Source organism: Lynx canadensis, chromosome F2 (assembly GCF_007474595.2).
Source record: "Lynx canadensis isolate LIC74 chromosome F2, mLynCan4.pri.v2, whole genome shotgun sequence".
In the NCBI taxonomy this organism is placed as follows: domain Eukaryota; kingdom Metazoa; phylum Chordata; class Mammalia; order Carnivora; family Felidae; genus Lynx; species Lynx canadensis.
In genome coordinates this window covers 33,254,709-33,275,191 of record NC_044320.2, presented here as the reverse complement: position 1 = coordinate 33,275,191, position 20,483 = coordinate 33,254,709, and the positions used below count along the sequence as shown (strand labels likewise).

Sequence of the window (20,483 nt, the reverse complement as noted above, 5' to 3'; positions counted from 1 at the left end):
ATACTTATAAGAACCAGCAAAAGGACAAAGACTTCTCTCTCTGGGCAAAGATTTGAGGAGGAGGAAGACAAAAATGAATAGAATTATTGGAAATAGAAACAAATTATCCTGAAGCCTAAGAACCAAAAATACACTGTCAATCAGAAATTAAATCATTCCTATAATTCATATGAATTCTCAAAATTCATATTAATAAAATAAAATTAAGTACTTAGTGCTATTCATAATGAAATATGAAAAATACTGTCATTTACTACTCACTACATATTGTAAATAGGTCTTTCATAAACTCATTTTCTCAATTAATATGCTTATTATTCACTATAGGATACTACATTAATACAACATTACAGGTGCATTTTGCACATATCTACTTCCTTCGTTAAAATAAGTTCCTTGAGATAAGAATGTTTTACTCATTTCTTATTCCCACCCTTCTTGGCACAAGGTCCACAGGAGCTTTAATACATGTTAAATGAAACTTAATTCATTACACATAGGGTGACTTTTAAAAAAGCTGTTTATTTATTTTGAGAGAGAAAGAGAGAGCAAGCGGGGGAAAGAAGGGGCAGAGAGAGAGGGAGAGAGAATCCCAAGCAGGCTCCACACTGTCAGCCCAGAGCCCAACATGGGGCTTGATCTCACTAACCATGAGATCATAACCTGAGCCGAAATCAAGAGTAGGATGCTTAACAGACTGAGCCACCCAGGCGCCCCACACATAGAGTGACCTTATATCCTGCACAGTCTGGGACAGTCCTGGTTTTGTCTGTAGTACTAGAATAATAAAAATAGTGTTACTTTTCACTTTGAAAGTGTTCTGATTTGGACAATTAACTACGTGGAAACACTAACTGTAGGCAAATTAAAATTATTTCTAAAACTGTCAGTACAGTTTCCAAAAAGCACGGAACTAGACTGGACAAGAGCACGGAGCACCATCAAAGAGAGTAGCAGAGGTAATATGAGAGCAGGGATGAAGCAGAAGCCGCTTCTGCTGCTTGCTGGTCTCAAGGGGAAGCAAGTCCTACATTTAGAGATTCTTCCGAAGGCTAGTTCTCCATTTAGACCAGTGCTGAAGGAGCTCTCATTTCACCTAGAGATGCACAGAATTCAGAGATGTAATACCAAGTATTACATCTTCTATAGCTGCACACTGGCCAAAGCAAAACCACAATGAATCTGTATCTGAGGGCACCTTTTGAGACAGCATCCATTTATTTTTTTAATGGGATAACTGGAATAGATTTCATATTATTCTTTTTACATAGAAGAAAGATTTTATAAGAACAACCTTCAGGAAAAACAATAAACCATTAATAAGGTTTCACTGACCTCTGAAATTAAGCATTTTATTGATGTATAAATTTGATGCATAAACATTTCATTAAAATACACATTTTGCTATCGGCTGAATTGTGTCACCCTCCCCAGACTCCTATGTTAAAGTCCTAACCTCTGGTACCTCAGAATGTGACTGGGTTTGGAGATAGAATCTTTAAAGAGGTAATTAAATTAAAATGAGGTCATATGGGTGGGCTCTCATGACTGGTCCAATATGACTGGTGCCTTTATTTATTTATTTAAAATGTTTTTTTTTTAACATTTATTTATTTTTGAGACTGAGAGAGACAGAGCATGAACAGGGGAGGGTCAGAGAGAAAGGGAGACACAGAATCTGAAACAGGCTCCAGGGTCTGAGCTGTCAGCACAGAGCCTGATGCGGGGCTTGAACTCACAGAGTGTGAGACCATGACCTGAGCCGAAGTCGGATGCTCAACTGACTGAGCCACCCAGGCCCCACTATGACTGGTGCCTTTATAAGAAGAGATTAGCACACAGATACACAGAGGAAAGACCATGTGAAGATCCATGGAGAAGATGGACACCTGCAAGCCAAAGAGAGAGGCCTCAGAAGAAACCAACTCTATCAACACACTGATCTCAGATTTTAGCCTCCAGATTTGTGAGAAAATAAACCTATCAAGTCACCTAGTTTATGGTACTTAGTTATGACAGCCCCAGCAAACGAATACACATTTCTAAATATATGTCTGAAATACAGAAGTAGAAAATAAACAAGATAAAAAGAAAATAAACAAAATTAATATATGCAAAACTACATATTCTAAGTGCTGAATTTTTAAGCTGATTTTTTTTTCAAATAGGAATCTATTTAAGGGTAATTTTGATGTCCAACAAACATCAAAGCTTAGTGGCTTCGTAGTCTAATTTCAAGCAAACATAAAAATTATGAAGTAGAATCTAATCTTGATGAAATGAAGCAAAATTCTGAGCCTAATACTAAATCTGTCGAAATTTCCATAGCTCTCATACTCCATATGAATCTGCAAAACTCAGAAAACAATTATTTTGTAAATTACTACTGCATATTACAAAATAATGCATGGTAAAAGAAAATCCCATCCCAAGGGCAAGAAAGGACAACTGGGTTTTTCTGTAACAGAGAATAAAAAGTTCACTACAATGGTTTCAGATTCCACTTGAAACTACCTTTGAACTACAAATTGTTGAATTTTGGTATAATAGCAAAGAAGAATATTCAAAATTATCTGACAAGGCTGTTAAAAATACTCCTCCTTTTATCAATTACACATCAGTGTGAGACTGGACTGTCTTCATATATGTCAAACAAAATAACATACTAAAAGACTGAAGGCAGTCTTTTCTACAGATCTTTTTCTACAGATCTAAAAATCCAGCTATATTCCCTTAAGCTATTCTTTAAAGACTGCAAAATTATAAATTCTTACTGATGTTTGTCTTGAAAATTCATTTTTTATAGAATTATTTTATTAATGTAAACATGCAATAGATTCATTACTATTACTTGAAAATAAATTAATGCATTTTAAAATAATTTCTCAGTTTTAATTTCAAATACAATAAGTATCAGTAGCTAGAACCTACATAAAAAAAAATTCTTTGAAGTCCTTGTTATGGACTGCATTGGGTCCCCCGTCAAACTCATTTGTTTAAGCACAATTTGTCTGTATTTGGAAATAGAGCCTTTAAGGAGGTAAAATGAAGTTAAATGAGGCCATAAGGGTGGGATGTAATCCTATAGGACTTAGGGTCCTTATAAGAAAAGGAAGAGACACTAGGGACCTCTCTGAACACAGATGAAATGCCATGAGAGGACACAGCAAGAAGGTGGCCATTTGTAAGCTAGGAAGAGAGATCTCACCAGAAACTAACCCTGCTAGCTCCTTGGTCTTAAACTTATAACATCTGGAATTATGCAAAAATAAATATATCTGTTACATAGGCCATTTCAGTCTGTGTATTTTGTTATGGTAGCCCGGGCAGATTAACATGGTCCTCAATGTTTTGGAAAAATAATCGTAATTCTCATCAGCTATTCAAAATAGAAAAAGGGACAAAATTGAAGTCATTTTTTAAATAAGTTTATTTTTGCTTGATGTGTAGAAAATCATACAGAACTCAAAGACAAGAGAACAGTGAAACAAACTAAGGCACTCACTTCCATTTTTCAGAAAACCACACTTGTCAATGCATTTGGCTCTGCAAACTAACTCTTAGAGCTCCTAAGTCTACTAAGTTTTCGAATATAAAATCAGACATAAAACCAAAGAGAAAACTGTCTGTTTTACTTCATCTGAGGAAAAAATAACCAAAGGACAAGATGACATGAGGAAATCAATCAGTAGATTGATAAATACACAAAGTATAATTTTTTTAACCACATAAAACTTATCAAAACTAAAAGGAAATAATAATATAATTAATACAATGGTAAGAAATTCTATTTCACTAAATGCAACAATAAAAGATTTTGCTCTCCTAAGTAATTATAGTTGACACAGCAAAAAAGAAAACAAGGCTGTGGAAATCATGTTAAGAACGAAAACTATAATAGTAATAGACCTTTACGTAATTATTAAGTTATAAAAGCTTAGATGAATGGGAAAAAGTGCATTTGCTTCAACAAGTTTCTGAATTTCACGGATACAAATATGTTGTTGGGTTGCTTTTTAAGAACATAAATTGTGCACTTAAGAACAATTTTATGCATAGTAGTAACTCAAATAAAAAAATAAAGAAAAATGCTTTTCTAAGGCTCTAATACTAGAAACAGACTCAAAATTACATTTTAATAAATTTCATTTCATGTAACTTTGTATGGAAAGAAAATACTAATGCAAGTCGAGCTAACTTTTTTTGGTTTAATGTTTATAAGAAAAAATAATTATGCCGTCTGTATGGAAGAGTATAATCAATCCAGGGGCATGCAAGTATCAACTTTATCTTATGAGAATTTCTCCATGTTCCAGTTACTTCATTCCTTATTACATGCTGCAAAAAGCAGTAATAATTTTTATAGCCAAATATCACTTTGTAAGATACCAGGTGGCTTTCAATATTTACCATATAAGTCATGCATGAAATTTAAACATTACAAAAAAATGACTTACCAGTTGACACTCCTGAAATATGCACATTTTCAGAATGTTCTGCAAGAGCACCATTTCCTAAAATTAAACACAATAATAAACTAATTTCCAAGATAAAATTTATAAAGTTTTTTTCGGATTCTACCTTTAAAAGAAATACAACTACATAGAGCTACTTGTAGTGTTCAGGAACTAAAATCTCTTATGATAATCTTCAAAACAATACAATGAAGCCCCAAATTATAACCGTAGTAGGGATAACAGAACATTTTGGAAATCACAACAATGTGGTATTATATACATGAAGATCAAATTTATAGATCTGATTAATATCAGGAAAAAAAATTCTATCAAAAGAGAACTCAGAACTACTATTAGAAAAGAGAATCACATACTTCTTCAAAACAGCATCCCACCAAGAGCATGCTCAATTAGTCCACAATGCGCTTACTGCTTAATGGTCATACATGTTGGTACTTAAAAAATAATAATGTCTTTCTTGCCTTGTCTTCTAAATCTTTCAACCTCTTCTCATCAACAATTCTAATGGTTCTAAGAGTAGGGACAGAATTACACCCTATTTTGGTATCTGCTGATTTCCTGCACTTCTTACCACAAAGTTGGGCACATGGAAGCATTAAAATAACTGAAATAAGTTACTGAGGGTCACCTCAAACTCCCATTTAAAGTGCTGAGGATATTTACTCCTTCAATTAATGTGAACAGTGTCCCTTCAGGTATTCTTTTTTTTTTCTTGTACCTATTGCTCATCTTTACTTGTAAAGTTTAGTCTCTCTCTAATCATTAGGTCGATTTGGCATCACCACAGCTCAGGAATCCAGCTGTAAGAGAAAGAATTCTTGCAGTGGGGTAGAGGAGGAAGCTAGGTGGGAGAAGGTTAGTGGGCTAAAGTAGAATTCTCTCTGACGGTTGAAAAGAGTAGAGACAATAGCAAGCATGGTAATTAACAACTTGTCTTTCACAATCATCACATTCCTGTGATTGCCTGATTATTGTATAGCACCCTGCAATATACTAGGCTCTGGGAGAGCAGAATCTGCTTATTTGGCTCACAATTGCATGCACAGTTCCTGGAATAGAGCAGGTGCTCGAAGAGCTGATGAATGAATAAATGAGGGAGGTCATGATGATGAAGTCAAATCATGCCAATTAAGCACTTGATACATTGTGTGGCGCATAGCACTGAACAAGTATTCACTTTTGTAATTGTGTAAAATATGCTATTATCAAAGAAGAAAATAATAGTCAGAAAACAACCTTTCAGCTCAACTACAGCGATAGCCTTCAAAATGAAAATAAATGTTTCCCTCCATTAAAAATGATACAATGGAAATGGAGACAAAGGTGTGTAAGCTGTATTTAGTACATAAATAAATCTGATTATAGTTATTTAAGTATTGTACATTAATACTACAGAAACCAAGATTTATTTTCAGCAATGTTAAATGCTACATAGAATTGAAACTAGAAACCCCCACCTATTTAACACTTATAACTTATAAAAATAGGTACCATAAATAAAATGATGTAAAAACTGATTCAATAAAATCAATACGATTTGCCAAAGGTCTGTATAAATTGCCTAAACTTTTGCTACTCACAAACAGGTCAGCAGTACGGGCGTCACCAGGAACTTACTAGAAATGTAGGCTCAGGCCCCACCCCAGATTACTGAATCAGAAGGTACATTTTAACAAGATGCTCCCCACTCCCAGAGATTTTTATGTAAATTAACATTTGAGTAGCACTGGTTCAAACCTTCTACTTGTATATTAGAAACAACCACAAATTATAACTGTGTAATCTGTGACCCTAGGTTTCCAATATCCTTAAAGTAGCATATTAAATTATCCTCAGGAGAGTTTTCATATTAAATATATTTCATACATTGATTTTTCCCCCCTCAATTTGGTAGGTAGACTAAGGCAGAAAGAAAAGAGTAACATAATGTAGTATTTAAGACTGGATTCTGAACTGGATTGCCAGGATTCAAACACCAGCTCTACTTACTTGCTGTGCAATTTAGGCCAAGTTACCTAACCTCCTTGTGTCTTAATTTCATCTCTAAAATAGAGAAGATAATACCTATCTCAAAATGCTTAGTAAACTTCTCTAAAATAGAAAAAAAAAAAGAATTTAAATATCTATCAGTATGCAAATGAATAAACTAATATAACCTTATAATAAAATATTCAATAAACTGAATGAATTCTATATGTACTAACTTGGAAAGATATGCACATTAAGTTACATGTTTCAGAATAAGATTAAAGTATGATCTGATTAGAAATATGATCTAATTTTAACTAAAAATGATGTATGCAGAGCTAAATGTATATATTTACATAAGCATATGATATACATATGTATATATACTTATATATATGTTAAAGAGTCTACGGGTATATATAAATTGTGGAAGAAAACCCCTGGGACTGGAATTAAGGAGGAAGACACGGTTTCTATCCTTCAGTATTGACTGAATTTGTTATAACAGGTGTGGATTTCTTTAAAAATTTTAGGAGTATTCCTAAAAACACAGGTGAAGAGATTATAGTTCATTTCCCACCTTTGTAAATAAATGGAAGTCTGATAAATATTTTGAAATATTATAAAATATTTTAATTTCATAAACATTAATGATTTTAAAACTGATAAACAATATCTGAAAACATAAAACATGACACTGCTAATTTCTCATACATTTACTCTACCTTAAAAAAATCCTATTTAGAAGTTAAAAAAAATCAATGATTATTTCTGTTAACATAAATAACTTAATTTAATTTAATTAATTTAATTTTATATTTTATTTCAGAGAGGGCAAGCAGGGGAGAGGGGCAGAGGGAAATAGAATCTTGAGCAGGTTCCACGCTGAGTGTGGAGCCCCATGTGGGGCTTGGTCCCAGGACTCTGAGATCATGACCTGAGCCAAAATCAAAAGTCAGATGTTCAACTGACTGAGCCACCCAGGTGGCTCCTCCCCTTTCTTTTTCTTTTTTAATTTTTTAATTCACTAATTAACTTAACTTTTTAATTTACACCCAAGTTAATTAGCATATAGTGCAACAATGATTTCGGGAGTAGATTCCTAATGCCCTTTACCTATTCAGCCCATCCCCCCTCCCACAACCCCTCCAGCAACCCTCTGCTTGTTCTTTATATTTGAGTCTCTTATGTTTTGTCCCGCTCCCTGTTTTTATATATTTTTTGCTTCCCTTCCATTATGTTCATTGTTTTGTATCTTAAATCCCTCATATGAGTGAAGTCACATGATATTTGTCTCTTTCTAACTAATTTCGCTTAGCATAATACCCTCTAGTTTCATCCACGTAGTTGCAAATGGCAAGATTTCATTCTTTTTGATTGCCAAGTAATACTCCATTGTGTGTGTGTGTGTGTGTGTGTGTGTGTGTGTGTGTGTGTGTGTGTACACACAGACTACACTTTATCCATTCATCCATCGATGGACATTTGGGCTCTTTCCATACTTTGGCTATTGTTGATAGTGCTGCTATAAACACTGGGGTGCATGTGTTCCTTTGAAACAGCACACCTGTATCCCTTGAATAAATACCTAGTAATACGATTGCTGGGTCGTAGGGAAGTTCTATTTTTAATTTTTTGAGGAACCTCCACACTGTTTTCCAGAGTGGCTGCACCAGTTTGCATTCCTACCAGCCATGCAAAAGAGATCCTCACGCCCCCCCCTTTCTTATAATTAACACTAGAAGTAAGTGAGCTACTTTACATATACTGCCATTCTACAAAAGTATTTTTACAAAGATGACAGTTATGTAACACAATTATTTTGATATTATAAGCAGACAGCTCCCACAAATCAAACTGCACTCTCCCTAATGCCCCTCATCAGTCCCCAAGAGAAAACTCCACACATAGAAGAATGTACATATGCTATCTTCTCACTATAACCACAGTGTTCAAATGCAGCCATGCTAGATGTTCTCACAGCAGTCCCTTTTAGAGGTAACATGTACTAGAAAAACACAGGGTCTGATAAATCATTACTTCTATAACTATACATTAATAGCTAATTAATTAATGGATCAGCTAATTAACTATAACTCCTAATAAAGAGTTTTCAAGCAGGAAAAAGTTATTATCACCTAAATCAGGAAATAATGTATTATGGCTTAGATTGTTTTTAGTCCCACTAACCAAATACCAAAGTTATCAATCTCCTCTATTTATTATTTTTCTTTCCAAAACGAAACATGGTTTTGTAGTTTTTTACTGCAGTCAAATGAAAGAGAAAGAATCTTCCAAAAGTGATCCTGCTTTAGAAAAGAGGCCACATAAGGAGGTGAGTTGGAGCTGTGGAACCAGACTCCCCGGAATCATCCCCAACTCTACTATTTATTTAGTCATGAACCTTAAATAAACTACTTCTCCTAAGATGTGTTTTCTCACCTGAATAAGCAGGATGTCATCATTAAGAGAATGCCTAAATGTACGGTCTGCATCCTTACTGCTTTGTAATTTTCTGTTTATTTGTGCTTATATTTAAGAACTGAAGTTCTTAAAGAATAGCTAATAAATAGAGCTAAGATTTGACAGATATGTGCCAGCCAAATCCTAAGTGCTTTACAAGCCTTCCCTCAGCTCATCCTTAAAACAATACTTCCTTTTAGAGATGAGAAAACCAAAGCTTCTAGCAATTTAGTAATTCTTTCAAAAAGCTAGTAATTGGATGAATTGAAAATTCAAATCCAGACACTAAGAAGTTTGTGTTCCTTAACTTTTTAAAAAGAATTCAGAATGAATGTATTTCTTGTTTACAAAAAAATAGTACTTGGCTTTCAGAGTTAAAACCCGCCTGCCACAGCAATTCCAGTTTGTATGTTGGAAAGTCACTGGTTTAAAATTTAATAAGCAGCATTTACAAGTAACTTATATACTACTCAGCATCCTACAATTTCATTTTCTATGTGCACTGAGAGCAGTTATCAAACATAAATACATATATATATACACACAAAAGCAAACATCATTCCTATTTTGCTACCATATTAAAGGAAAAAAATCCAAAATCCTAATAGGGCTTACTAAACTCTCCACAGTCCAGTTCTATCTAACTACTGCAAAAGCTTCATCTCTTGTGATCCACTCTTTTTTCTTCTGTTCAGAAATACTGGATTTCTCTTAGAGAAGTGTCAGCTGTCTCTTCTCTTTAGACTTTCCTTTAATATTATTTCTTTAGGGACGTATCACCTGATGTTCCTGTACTAGGTTAGGTCATTCTGCTATAGGCTCCTATAGTTTTTAATACTGTCACTTTCTGAAAATTTCCCACACTTGTGTTTTCTGCGTAATGTCTGTATTTCCCCTCATATCTTAATCTTGGCAGCAGGGTTCGGGGGGAGGTGGTGTGATATGGTGATGGGACATAGCTAGGTTTGTTTTGTTTTGCCAAGTGACTAGCACAGAACATAACGCATAAGAAATATTTAGACCATATCTGTTCAAATAAAAGAATTGTAGGTCAGTACATAAGAGGCATAGTCCCTGCCCCAAAGAGTTGACAATCTATTGAGAAAATGATTTTTAAAAAAAACATGTGAAACAGAAACAAACGTACAAAAACAAAATAAAATTGGCAAGCTTCTTATTCAAGTGGGAAGCGCTAGAGACTTCTTTCTCTGCCAAAAATGGAAATGGAAGACAAGGGTGCCCGCTATAGTTATTACTATTAGCTAATGCAATTAAACAAGAAAAACTGTTACAAACATAAAAGGACGTAAAACTGCATCTATCTGTAGATGATATAATTGTGTATCTTTTTGGAAAACCCAAAGCAGTCAACAGAGAAATAATTTAAATATGAAAAATTAGTAAAGTAGCAGGATATAAAATAAGCATAGAGAGATCAAAAGCCTTTGTAAATACAAACAACAGCCAGTCAGAAAATAGAGACCCATTTTTAGTAGCAACAAAAAAAGATATTTAAAAACTCAGACACAGAACTCCTGCTGTTCCTCATGACAGAGCAATTGGTAATGGATCAGTAAATCTGCTATAACAACCAAAAAAAGGTGGAAAAAACACGTGAAAAAAATTCAGACACCTGGACAACAGGCAACATAAGACTATGATCTCTGAGAAAAGGAAAACAAATTAAGATGAGCTCTATTATAGCACTAGCTTTCTGCCTAGAGATTTTCTGGACCCTGCTACATTGAGGGACAACCCAAGTTCATTGTTCTAGTATCCAGACCAAATTTTTCTGAATTGCGCAAAGGCTATAAGACAATTTGTTGGACCTTTGTAGAAGTTAACATACATTTGTCTCCAACATTTCTACTCGTGTGATTATCAATCAGAAAAGGAAATAGTTTCTCCAACCTTCTTCTTACCAAATCCATATAACTTATAGATTTATTTCCTCTCCTACATGTTCTTCTATATTCTCCTATTTCTTCTATACTTTATTCATCATCTGCCCTAGGGTATACTACTGGTAGTTGTTGGTTTATGGAATTCTAATGCTTCTCACTCCCTGGTTTGGAAAATCAAAATTGCATTTCCTCTTCCAGTCTTCTGACCTTTCTTCTCTCTTTTCTTGGAATTATTTTAGTATCTAAGTCAGGATTCTTGAAGTTATTCATAATACTTGAATCAACTCCTATAATCTTTGCACCTCTGTCCTTCAAGAAGCTTTTCAAAAATGGTTACTCTTATCCTTTCAGTTTGAAAAGCACATTTTGATAGAAGGGACATAAACATTACCAGTATTAACTATCTATCCAAGCAATAGTTCTCTATTTCTTTGTGTTATTCTTTATTTTACAAATGTTTCAAAGATCATTTTGCCATTCTTGGTTTTTTGTTCAACTCAATCCTGAATTTTCTCTACATTAGTAATATTTATAATCTATTCTTGGTTAAATATCCTTTCTATCTTGGGAATATGTTAATTAGTCTGAAGTCATTGAGCAACCACTTAATTTCTTTAGATTTCTTCACCATTTATTCCTTTTGCGTTTGGAATTTTAATAACCAGAAATTATTTCTGAGATCTTAATAACCTCTCTGGACTATCTCTCTTTCCAGATTTCAATGTTGTGAAGGCATATTAATATTTTTTTAATTACTTCTGAATCTTTAGGTGTTAAGCTCTCTGACTGTACTCAATCCCATCTTTTTTCTTTACAGTAAACTCTACTGCTAACATGGGGCTCAAACTCACAACCTCAAGACCAAGAGTTACATGCTGTACTGACTGAGCCAGCCCCGTGCTCCTCTTTTTTCTTAAGCTATTACAACATATTACGTCTTTTGGTCTGGTCAAAGTAAGGCACAGACTAGCACACTGTTTTAAATTGAATTGTGTCACCTAAAATTCATATGTTAAAACCCCAATCCCAATGTGACAAGGGGGATAATTATGGTTAAAAGAAGTCATAAAGTGGGGACCTAATCTAATAACACTGGTTTCTCTAAGAGGTGTAAGAAATCTCTCTCCATCTGTGCAGAGAAAATGTCATATGAGGGCACTGCAAGCCAAGAAGAAAATCAAATCTCATCAGAAACCAACACTGATGGCACCTTGATCTTGGGCTTCTAGTCTTCCAGAACTGTGAGAAAATAAATTTGTATTGTTTAAGCAACCCAGTCTGTGGTATTTTGTTATGGAAGCCCAAGTAGACTAATACACACACTTTTCTCAAAGGTTTGCTGAACTAAGACGTTTGTGAATCCCTTGAAAGTGTATGAAAAATTCAGTACATTCTTCTGAAGAGAGGTTCCATTCTGTTGAACAAAATACCTATAATGAGATGTTTCATGGAAAAAGAAGTTAAGTAACCCCTGGGAGATAGAGTTATTTTTCCTGCTTTATTTAATTACTGGTGTTTTAAAACTATTATTTCAATCTGAATTACAGCCATTCATTATGTATTTTATAGACTTTTATGAACTGGCCTAAACCTATCTGCCACTTAAAATAATAGTAATAATTGGGGCGCCTGGGTGGCTCAGTTGGTTAAGCGTCGGACTTCAGCTCAGGTCATGATCTCGCGGTTTGTGAGTTCAAGCGCTGCGTGGGGCTCTGTGCTGACAGCTCGAGCTTGGAGCCTGTTTCAGATTCTGTGTCTCCCTCTCTCTCTCTGCCCCTCCCCACACACGCTTTGTCTCTGTCTCTGAAAAATGAATAAACCTTAAAAAACAATTTAAAAAATAAATGTAAAATAATTATTTATAACATTACTTTTTATAAAAATGTACTTCATAATTTTCAAACCACATTCTTAACAGACATTTGTAAACTCAATGTTTTTATTTATAAACTTCCTACGGTACTATATTAGTAAGATTTTATATTTAAAATGTCTTCAAATAAGGGTATGATGACAATGAACTATTACTCAAATAGTTGAGATGCTACTGTTGAGATGCTCAGCAACACTGTTCATGGAAATAATTTTCTTTATTCTAAAATAGCTTGAATCACTGATGTAGGAAGTCACAATTTACACCAGAAAGGAACACTAAAGTATAGGAGTTCAAAGGTTCCAAACTGTGACCCCTGTGGGTCACAAGAGTAAATATGAAAATATGAAGGGATTCAGAACTCCAGGAAAAAAACGGGAAGAAATTATACACCTATACTTCTTATAACAGATTGAGATATACTTCACCATAAAAATCATCTTTTTAAAGTATACAATCTAGTGGTTTTTACAATGTTCAAAAATTGTGCAACCATTACCATTATCTCATGGCTGAATGTTTTTATTACCCCCAAAAGGAAGCTTATACCAATTAGCAGTTATTTCTTTTTTTTTCTGCCTGTATTTTATTTTATTTTTATTTTTTCAATATATGAAGTCTATTGTCAAATTGGTTTCCATACAACACCCAGTGCTCATCCCAAAAGGTGCCCTCCTCAATACTCATCACCCACCCTCCCCTAGCAGTTATTTCTTTGTGTCCTCTTCTAGCCCCTAACAACAACTAATTTGTCTCTATCTCTATGGGTTTGCCTATTCTGGTCATTTAATATAAATGGGGTCACAGAATATGTGATTTTATGTGTCTGGTTTCTTTCACCAAGTTTAATGTTTTCATGGTTCATGCATGTTGCACCATGAACCAGTACTTCACTCCTTTTTGTGGTCAAACAGAATTCCATTGAAGGGATAAACCACATTTTGCTTACCCATCCACTGGTCAGTTGACAAACATTTGGGTTGTTTGCACTTTTTGTGAATAATCCAGCTATCAATATTTGTGTACAAGTTTTTGTGTGCATATGTTTTTAGCTCTCCTGAGTATATACAGAGTAGAATTGCTTGGTCTTTTGGTAACCCTACATTTACCTTTAGGAGGAAATGTCAAACTGTTTTCCAAATGGCTGTGCAATTTTACACCCCTACCAGCAATGTGTAAGAGTTCTAATTTCTCTATATCTTCACCAACACTTGTTATAGTCTATCTTTTCATTTATTAGGTATCCTCATCGGCATGAAGTGGTATCACTGTGGTTTTGATTTGCATTTCCCTAATTTAGAGAAATGATGTTGAGGTTCTTGTTGTGTGTTTACTTTTTTTGCATATTCTTTGGAGAAATATCTATATCATAATTGACTGGATCTTTTTATCGTTGTTGAGTTGGAACAGTTCTTCGAGTTCTTTATATATTGTGGATATGAACCTCTTATCAGATATACGACTTGCAAATATTTTCTCCCATCCTATAGTTTGACTCTTCCCTTTCTTGATGGTGTCCTTTGAAGCACAGTGTTTTTGATTTGAGCCCGTCCAATTCAACTATTTTTAATTTTGTTGCTTCTGCTCTGCTGTCATATCTAAGAATCATTTCCTAACCCAAGGTCATGAAGATTTACTCCTATGTTATCTTCTAAAAGTTTTATAGTTTTAGCACTTACATTTGGTCTCTGTCCATTTGGAGTTAAGTGTTGTATGCAGTTGAGGGAAGGGTCAAATTTCACTCTTTTGCACATTGTTAACCAGTTGTCTCATCTCAATTTGATGGAAAGACTATTCTTTCCCTAATGAATTATCCTGGCACTCTTGCTGAAAATCAACGGACTATAAATGTAAGTGTTTATTTCTGGAATTTCAATTCTGTTCACTGATCTATCTATTCCTATGCCAGTATCACGCTGTCTTCATTTGGTAGCTTTTCAGTAAGTTCTGAAATCAGGAAACATGGATCTTCCAAATTTGTTCTTCCTCATTAAGATTTTTATTATTCTGGATTCCTTATTTTTCCATGTGAATTTTAGGATCAGTCTGTCAATTCCTTCAAAGAGAATTGAGATTTTGATAGGGACTGTGTGAAATCTGTACATCAACTTGGGAAGTATCAACACCACTAATTCTTAATAAATATTACATCAGTACATAAAAAAAGGATATCTTTTCATTTATTTGGGACATCTTTAATTTTTTGCCACAATAATTTGTAGTTGCAGAGTATAAGATTTGCACTTTGTTAAGTTTATCCTTAAGTATTTTATTCTTTTTCACGCTATTTTTTTAAGATTTTATTCTTTAAAGAAATTTTTTTTATGTTTATTTAGTTTTTGAGAGAGACAGAGCACGAGTGGCGGAGGGACAGAGAGAGAGGGAGACACAGAATCTGAAGCAGGCTCCAGGCTCTGAGCTGTAAGCACAGAGCCCAACGTGGGGTTCGAACTCACAAACTGTGAGATCATGACCTGAGCTGAAGTCAGATGCTCAACGGACTGAGCCACCCAGGTGCCCCAGATTTTATTCTTAAGTAATCTCTACACCCAACATAAGGCTCAAACTCACAACCCTGAGATCAAAGGTTGTGTGCTCTACTGACTAAGCCAGCCAGGTGCTCCTCATGCTATTATTAATGGAACTGTTTTCTTAACTTGATTTTCAGTTTTTCATTGTTAGTATATAGTAATACATTTTTTCTTGCATCCTACAACCTTGCTGAACTTGTTTATTAGCTCTAATAGGCTTTTTGTGAATTCCTTGCAACTTTTTTATGTACAAGCATGTCACATCTATAAACTGAGGAAGTTTTTAATTCTCTCCTTCCAAATAAGATGCCTTTTTCCCCCTACCTAACTGCCCTGCCTAGAACCTCCAATACAATGCTGAATAAGAGTAGTGAGAGTACACATCTTTTTCTTGTTTTTTTTTTTAAGTTTATCGATTAATTTTGAGAGAGACAGAGACAGTACAAGTGAGAGAGGAGTAGAGCAAGAAGGAGACAGAGAATCCCAAGCAGGCTCCGCACTGTCAGTGTGGAGTCCATGCGAGGCTCAAACTCATGAAACTGTGAGATTATGACCTGAGCTGAACCCAAGGGTTAGATGCTTAAACAACTGAGCCACCTGGGTGCCCCCTTGTCCTGTTCTTGATTGTAGAGAGAAAGCTTTTAGTCTTTCATCATTAAGTATGATGTTAACTGTGGGTTTTTCATAGATGCTCTTTATCAGGCTGAGAAAGTTCCTTTCTATTCCTGGTTTATTGAGTGCTTTTATTATGAAATGGTGTTGGCTATTGTCAAATGTCTTCCCTGCATCCTCTGAGATTTCCCTATGGTTTCTGTCCCTTATTCTATCAATATGGTGCATTACATTCATTGATTTTCCTGTGCTGAACTTCCCATTCCTGGGAAGGATTCCATCTGGTCATAGTTTATAATCCTATTTATATACTGCTGGATTCGGTTTGCTAGTATTTTGTTAGAGGATTTTTGCATCCATATAAATAAGGGAAATTAGTCTGTAGTTTTCCTTTAGTGGTACCAGGGTAATACTGACCTCATAGGATGGGTTGGGATGAGTTTGTACCCCACCCCCCCACACACACAAACACACACACACCCAGAGTGCTACTATGTGTTTTATTCTCATTTAAGGAAATACCAATATATTGTTTTTGCTTCTAATTTTTTCTTGGTTTATTAAATTTCATAGATTACTGAACAGCAGATAATTAACTTATTGATTACATTGTAACATTATAGTCTGAAGAGTGACTAGTGACTTGCTTCTCTCAATGTACAGGCACAGTACCCAAATAGATAAATGCAGTACATGGTAAGCTTAGTACAAAAGAAAAGTGTAACAGACAAATAAAGGTAGTTCTTCCTTGTTTCTCAACAGGCAAAATCTTCTGCAATGCAGGGGCCTGTGACTGAGGTTGCAAAGGGACACTAGGAGATAAACAGGTTGGACACCTCTGATGTCATTTCTATTTTAATAGTTGGTGAAAACTTAAGTACAGAGAGAAGGAAAAGGTAGTTATGTGTTTTTTTTTTTCAATTGGCTTTGTTGAGGTTTAATTTACATGCAAAAAGTTCAGTAATTCCAAGTATACAGTTTGATGAGTTCTAACAAATGCACACAGTTCTGCAACCACCACAATAATCAAGACACACATTTCCAAAATCCAAACAAAGGGGCCCATCTCTGGGCCCCTTTGCAGTCAACTCCCTTCCCACTCCTAAAGCCAGACAACTACTGATCACCAGACAGTCAATGTCCATAAAGCATTATGCATTGTACTGAACTCGTGAGTTATTATTTTAATCTTCTTCCTAAGGATACTGTTATCCCCCATGTTATGGACGAGGCAACTGACTCAGATTAAGTACATTGTGCAAGATTCTTCCACATAGGGATATGCTCAAATCCATATCTACCTAATTCTAACATTAAAGACTGAGTTTTCATCTAAAAATACTAAATATAAATTTCTTGTCTTCCCTTGAAAACATTTTAATTAACATCTGTCTACATGTATTCCTGAATGGAAACGTACTGAGCTGATCTCTTTCAGGAGAAGGATGCATTTTTTTTTTTTTTTTTTTTTAAGGTAACCAACTGCCCCATGACTTTCTACTGTCATTCTGACACCGATACCAGATACCCTACCTTCTCAGTACATTTGTATTACTTTCTTGGTCTTTGTTAGAATTTGAATTTGTGACCTCTGGTGTATTTTGTGAGTCCAAGTTACAGTGTAGAGATATGTATAGAAGGACACAAAATTGTTAAAATCATAGTCTCTTTTGTAAATTTAAGTTTTTCTTGACATTAACTCCATGCTTTTTCTTTTTGCATCAAACATCCATATTGTTGTCTCTATTACCTTTATTATTTTTGCAAGATGAAACAGTAAATACCTTGTTTCTACTTGTGGTAGTATCAATGACCAGAGAACATGACATTCTGAATGGTATGTCACTTCTCAGGAAGATTGTTCTCAAGTTTATCAGAGGCTTTATCACAGGAATCAAGGACACAGTAAGTCTAAAATCACTCTGGATCCTGGAGTCACTCATTAGTTCCCCTCTTTCCCTTCCCTTCAGATATTTCCAGTCTTTTGGTTCCTTTGTCTCCTCTTGATGACATGTCAGATCTTCCTCATCCATAAAAGAAAACTTATTTTGCTGGTTCACCTCCCTGTTTCTGCTTCCCTATCTTAGTCTTTTCTTTCTCAGCCAAACTTTTTTGAAAGAAGAATGAACACTCACTAAGGGAATTACCCTACCTACCAATTGCCCCAACACTTTCTCAATCTAGCTTTTACCCCTAGTGCATTTCTGAAACTCAAGGCAAAGATCACCAATGTTCCATCTATCAAACACTTTATTCTCAGAAATATGAACTCTATCTAAATCCAGTTTTCTGATAGATGGAGAAAATCACCTAACTGTGAGGAGCAGTGTCACTATAAATTCATGGTTTCAACTCTTCTGGATACTCAATGTTGGGACCATAGCCTTTTAATAAAGCCTTAGTCAGCTCTATCTTCTATTCCCTCAAAACCTACAGGAATCCTTCATTATTCCCTTTTGAGTCTCCAAACAACTTCCTCAACCAATACTCTTAGCAAATCATCTCCCTTGCCAACCATTCAGAGATCTTCTGGCATATTATCCTCCCTCTTTCTAGACACTCCTTCTCAACATACATGTTTAAAGGTTCAAGTCCTCCATGTTGATAAATCTCAAATTTCTACCCCTAATCAGCATCTTTTTCTTGAGCTGCAAATTTTTGCCTCATACTCACCACCTTGTGCCAGTCACTGTGGTTGGTGTTTTTCATACACTATTACTAAGCCTTGCAGCATCCTTGTAAAATAGATACTATCCCCATTTCACATGTGGAGAAATTGAGAATTAAAGAGTTTAAGAGAACTGCTGGAGGCCACACAGCTAGTAAGTGGCACTGCCAGGATTTAGACAGATTTGTCTAGCTCAAAGACCATACTCTTGAAATAACAGCAACGACTAATATGAGAAGTACTATTTGCCAGATGATGGTCTAAGCAATTTCCATGTTTCAGCACATTTAATCTTCATAATCACCTAACAAAGGGGCTGCTATTATTATTTCCATCATAAAAGTTGTCTTTTAACTTCCTATTGAACAGGAATTCAGTATTACCTTAATAGTACATATAAACTCAAACTCGTGTCCAAAACTGATTTCCTTTTATCTGTCTTCAGTCTGTCCCTCTTCCTATACTCTTCATCGTGGTGAATGACACCAGCATCTTCCAGTTGTCCACACAGAAACCTGGAAGTCATTCCAGATCTCTTCTTTACCATCCCCTTCCTCTGCTCAGGCACTACCTATTAAGTTCTCTTGATTCTTTCCAATTCTGCTATTTCAAACCTCCTTCATGTTACTGCTATTTATTTCCCGTTTGACTACATTAAATAAGCTCCACGAGGACAGAAACAAAGAATAGTGCCTGGCCCACAGCAGACATTTGATAAATACAGTTGACTCCTGAGCAAGACAGGCTGTAGTTCAACAACTGTGAACCGCTCAGGCCCACCTATGCACAGATTTGGAGGGGGTGGTGATAAATACAGTACAGTGCTGTAACTGTACTTTCTCTTATGATTTTCTTATAACATTTTCTTTTCTCCAGCTTACTAGATTTTAAGAATACAGTATATAATACATATACCAAAATGTATCTTAATCAACTGTTTATGTTATCAGTAAGGCTTCTCGTCAACAGTAGGCTATCAGTAGTTAATATTTTGGGGGAGTAAAAGTTATACATGGATTTTTGGCTGTGCAGGGCGAGGGGAGGTAGATGCCTCTCACCCCTGCATTATTCAAGGGTCAACTGTGTTTGCTAAATGTAGGAATAAACGGCTTAGCTTGCAAGCTTCCTACTTTTGGTCTCGCAGCTCTCTGATCCTTTCTTCACAATGCTACTAGAGACCTTTTTTAAAGGCATGTCTGGTTTCAACCTTCTATTCTATTCCATTGGTCTGTGTGTCTGTTTTTGTGCCAATACCATGCTGTCTTGATGATGACAGCTTTGTAGGGGCACTTGTACCCCAATGTTCATAGCAGCACTCTCAACAATAGCCAAATTATGGAAAGAGCCTAAATGTCCATCAACTGATGAATGGATAAAGAAATTGTGGTTTATATACACAATGGAATACTACGTGGCAATGAGAAAAAATGAAATATGGCCTTTTGTAGCAACGTGGATGGAACTGGAGAGTGTGATGCTAAGTGAAATAAGCCATACAGAGAAAGACAGATACCATATGGTTTCACTCTTATGTGGATCCTGAGAAACTTAACAGGAACCCATGGGGGAGGGGAAGGAAAAAAAAAAAGAAAAAAAAAGGACGTTAGAGTGGGAGAGAGCCAAAGCATAAGAGACTGTTAAAAACTGAGAACAAACTGAGGGTTGATGGGGGGTGGGAGGGAGGGGAGGGTGGGTGATGGGTATTGAGGAGGGCACCTTTTGGGATGAGCACTGGGTGTTGTATGGAAACCAATGTGTCAATAAATTCCATATATATATAAAAAAATAAAAAAAATAAAAAAAAAATAAAGGCATGTCTGATATTAATCTTCAGCTTATAAAACCGTAACTGGTTCAACTCCTTACATGTATTAAGAGCCTCTAGGGCCCACTATAGTCTGGCTCTCCTTTATCTCTTCACCCTCAACTTTTACTGCTTCTTGTCCACCTTTGCCTCACATATACATATTCTGGTTTTAACGCTGC

General features: G+C 35.4%; 1 protein-coding gene across 2 annotated transcripts in view; it reads right to left on the bottom strand.

The window, feature by feature from the left end:
• Positions 1-20,483, bottom strand: part of LRP12 (LDL receptor related protein 12) — a 75,511-nt gene that overhangs the window by 33,701 nt on the left and 21,327 nt on the right. Inside the window, exon 2 of one of the 2 annotated variants that reach the window (XM_030304087.1) lies at positions 4,458-4,514. The exons of the other annotated variant lie outside the window; for it this stretch is intronic. Within the exon in view, the coding sequence (XP_030159947.1) occupies positions 4,458-4,514 (57 nt within the window). The remainder of the gene's footprint in view (positions 1-4,457; positions 4,515-20,483) is intronic. 2 annotated transcript variants of the gene reach the window in all.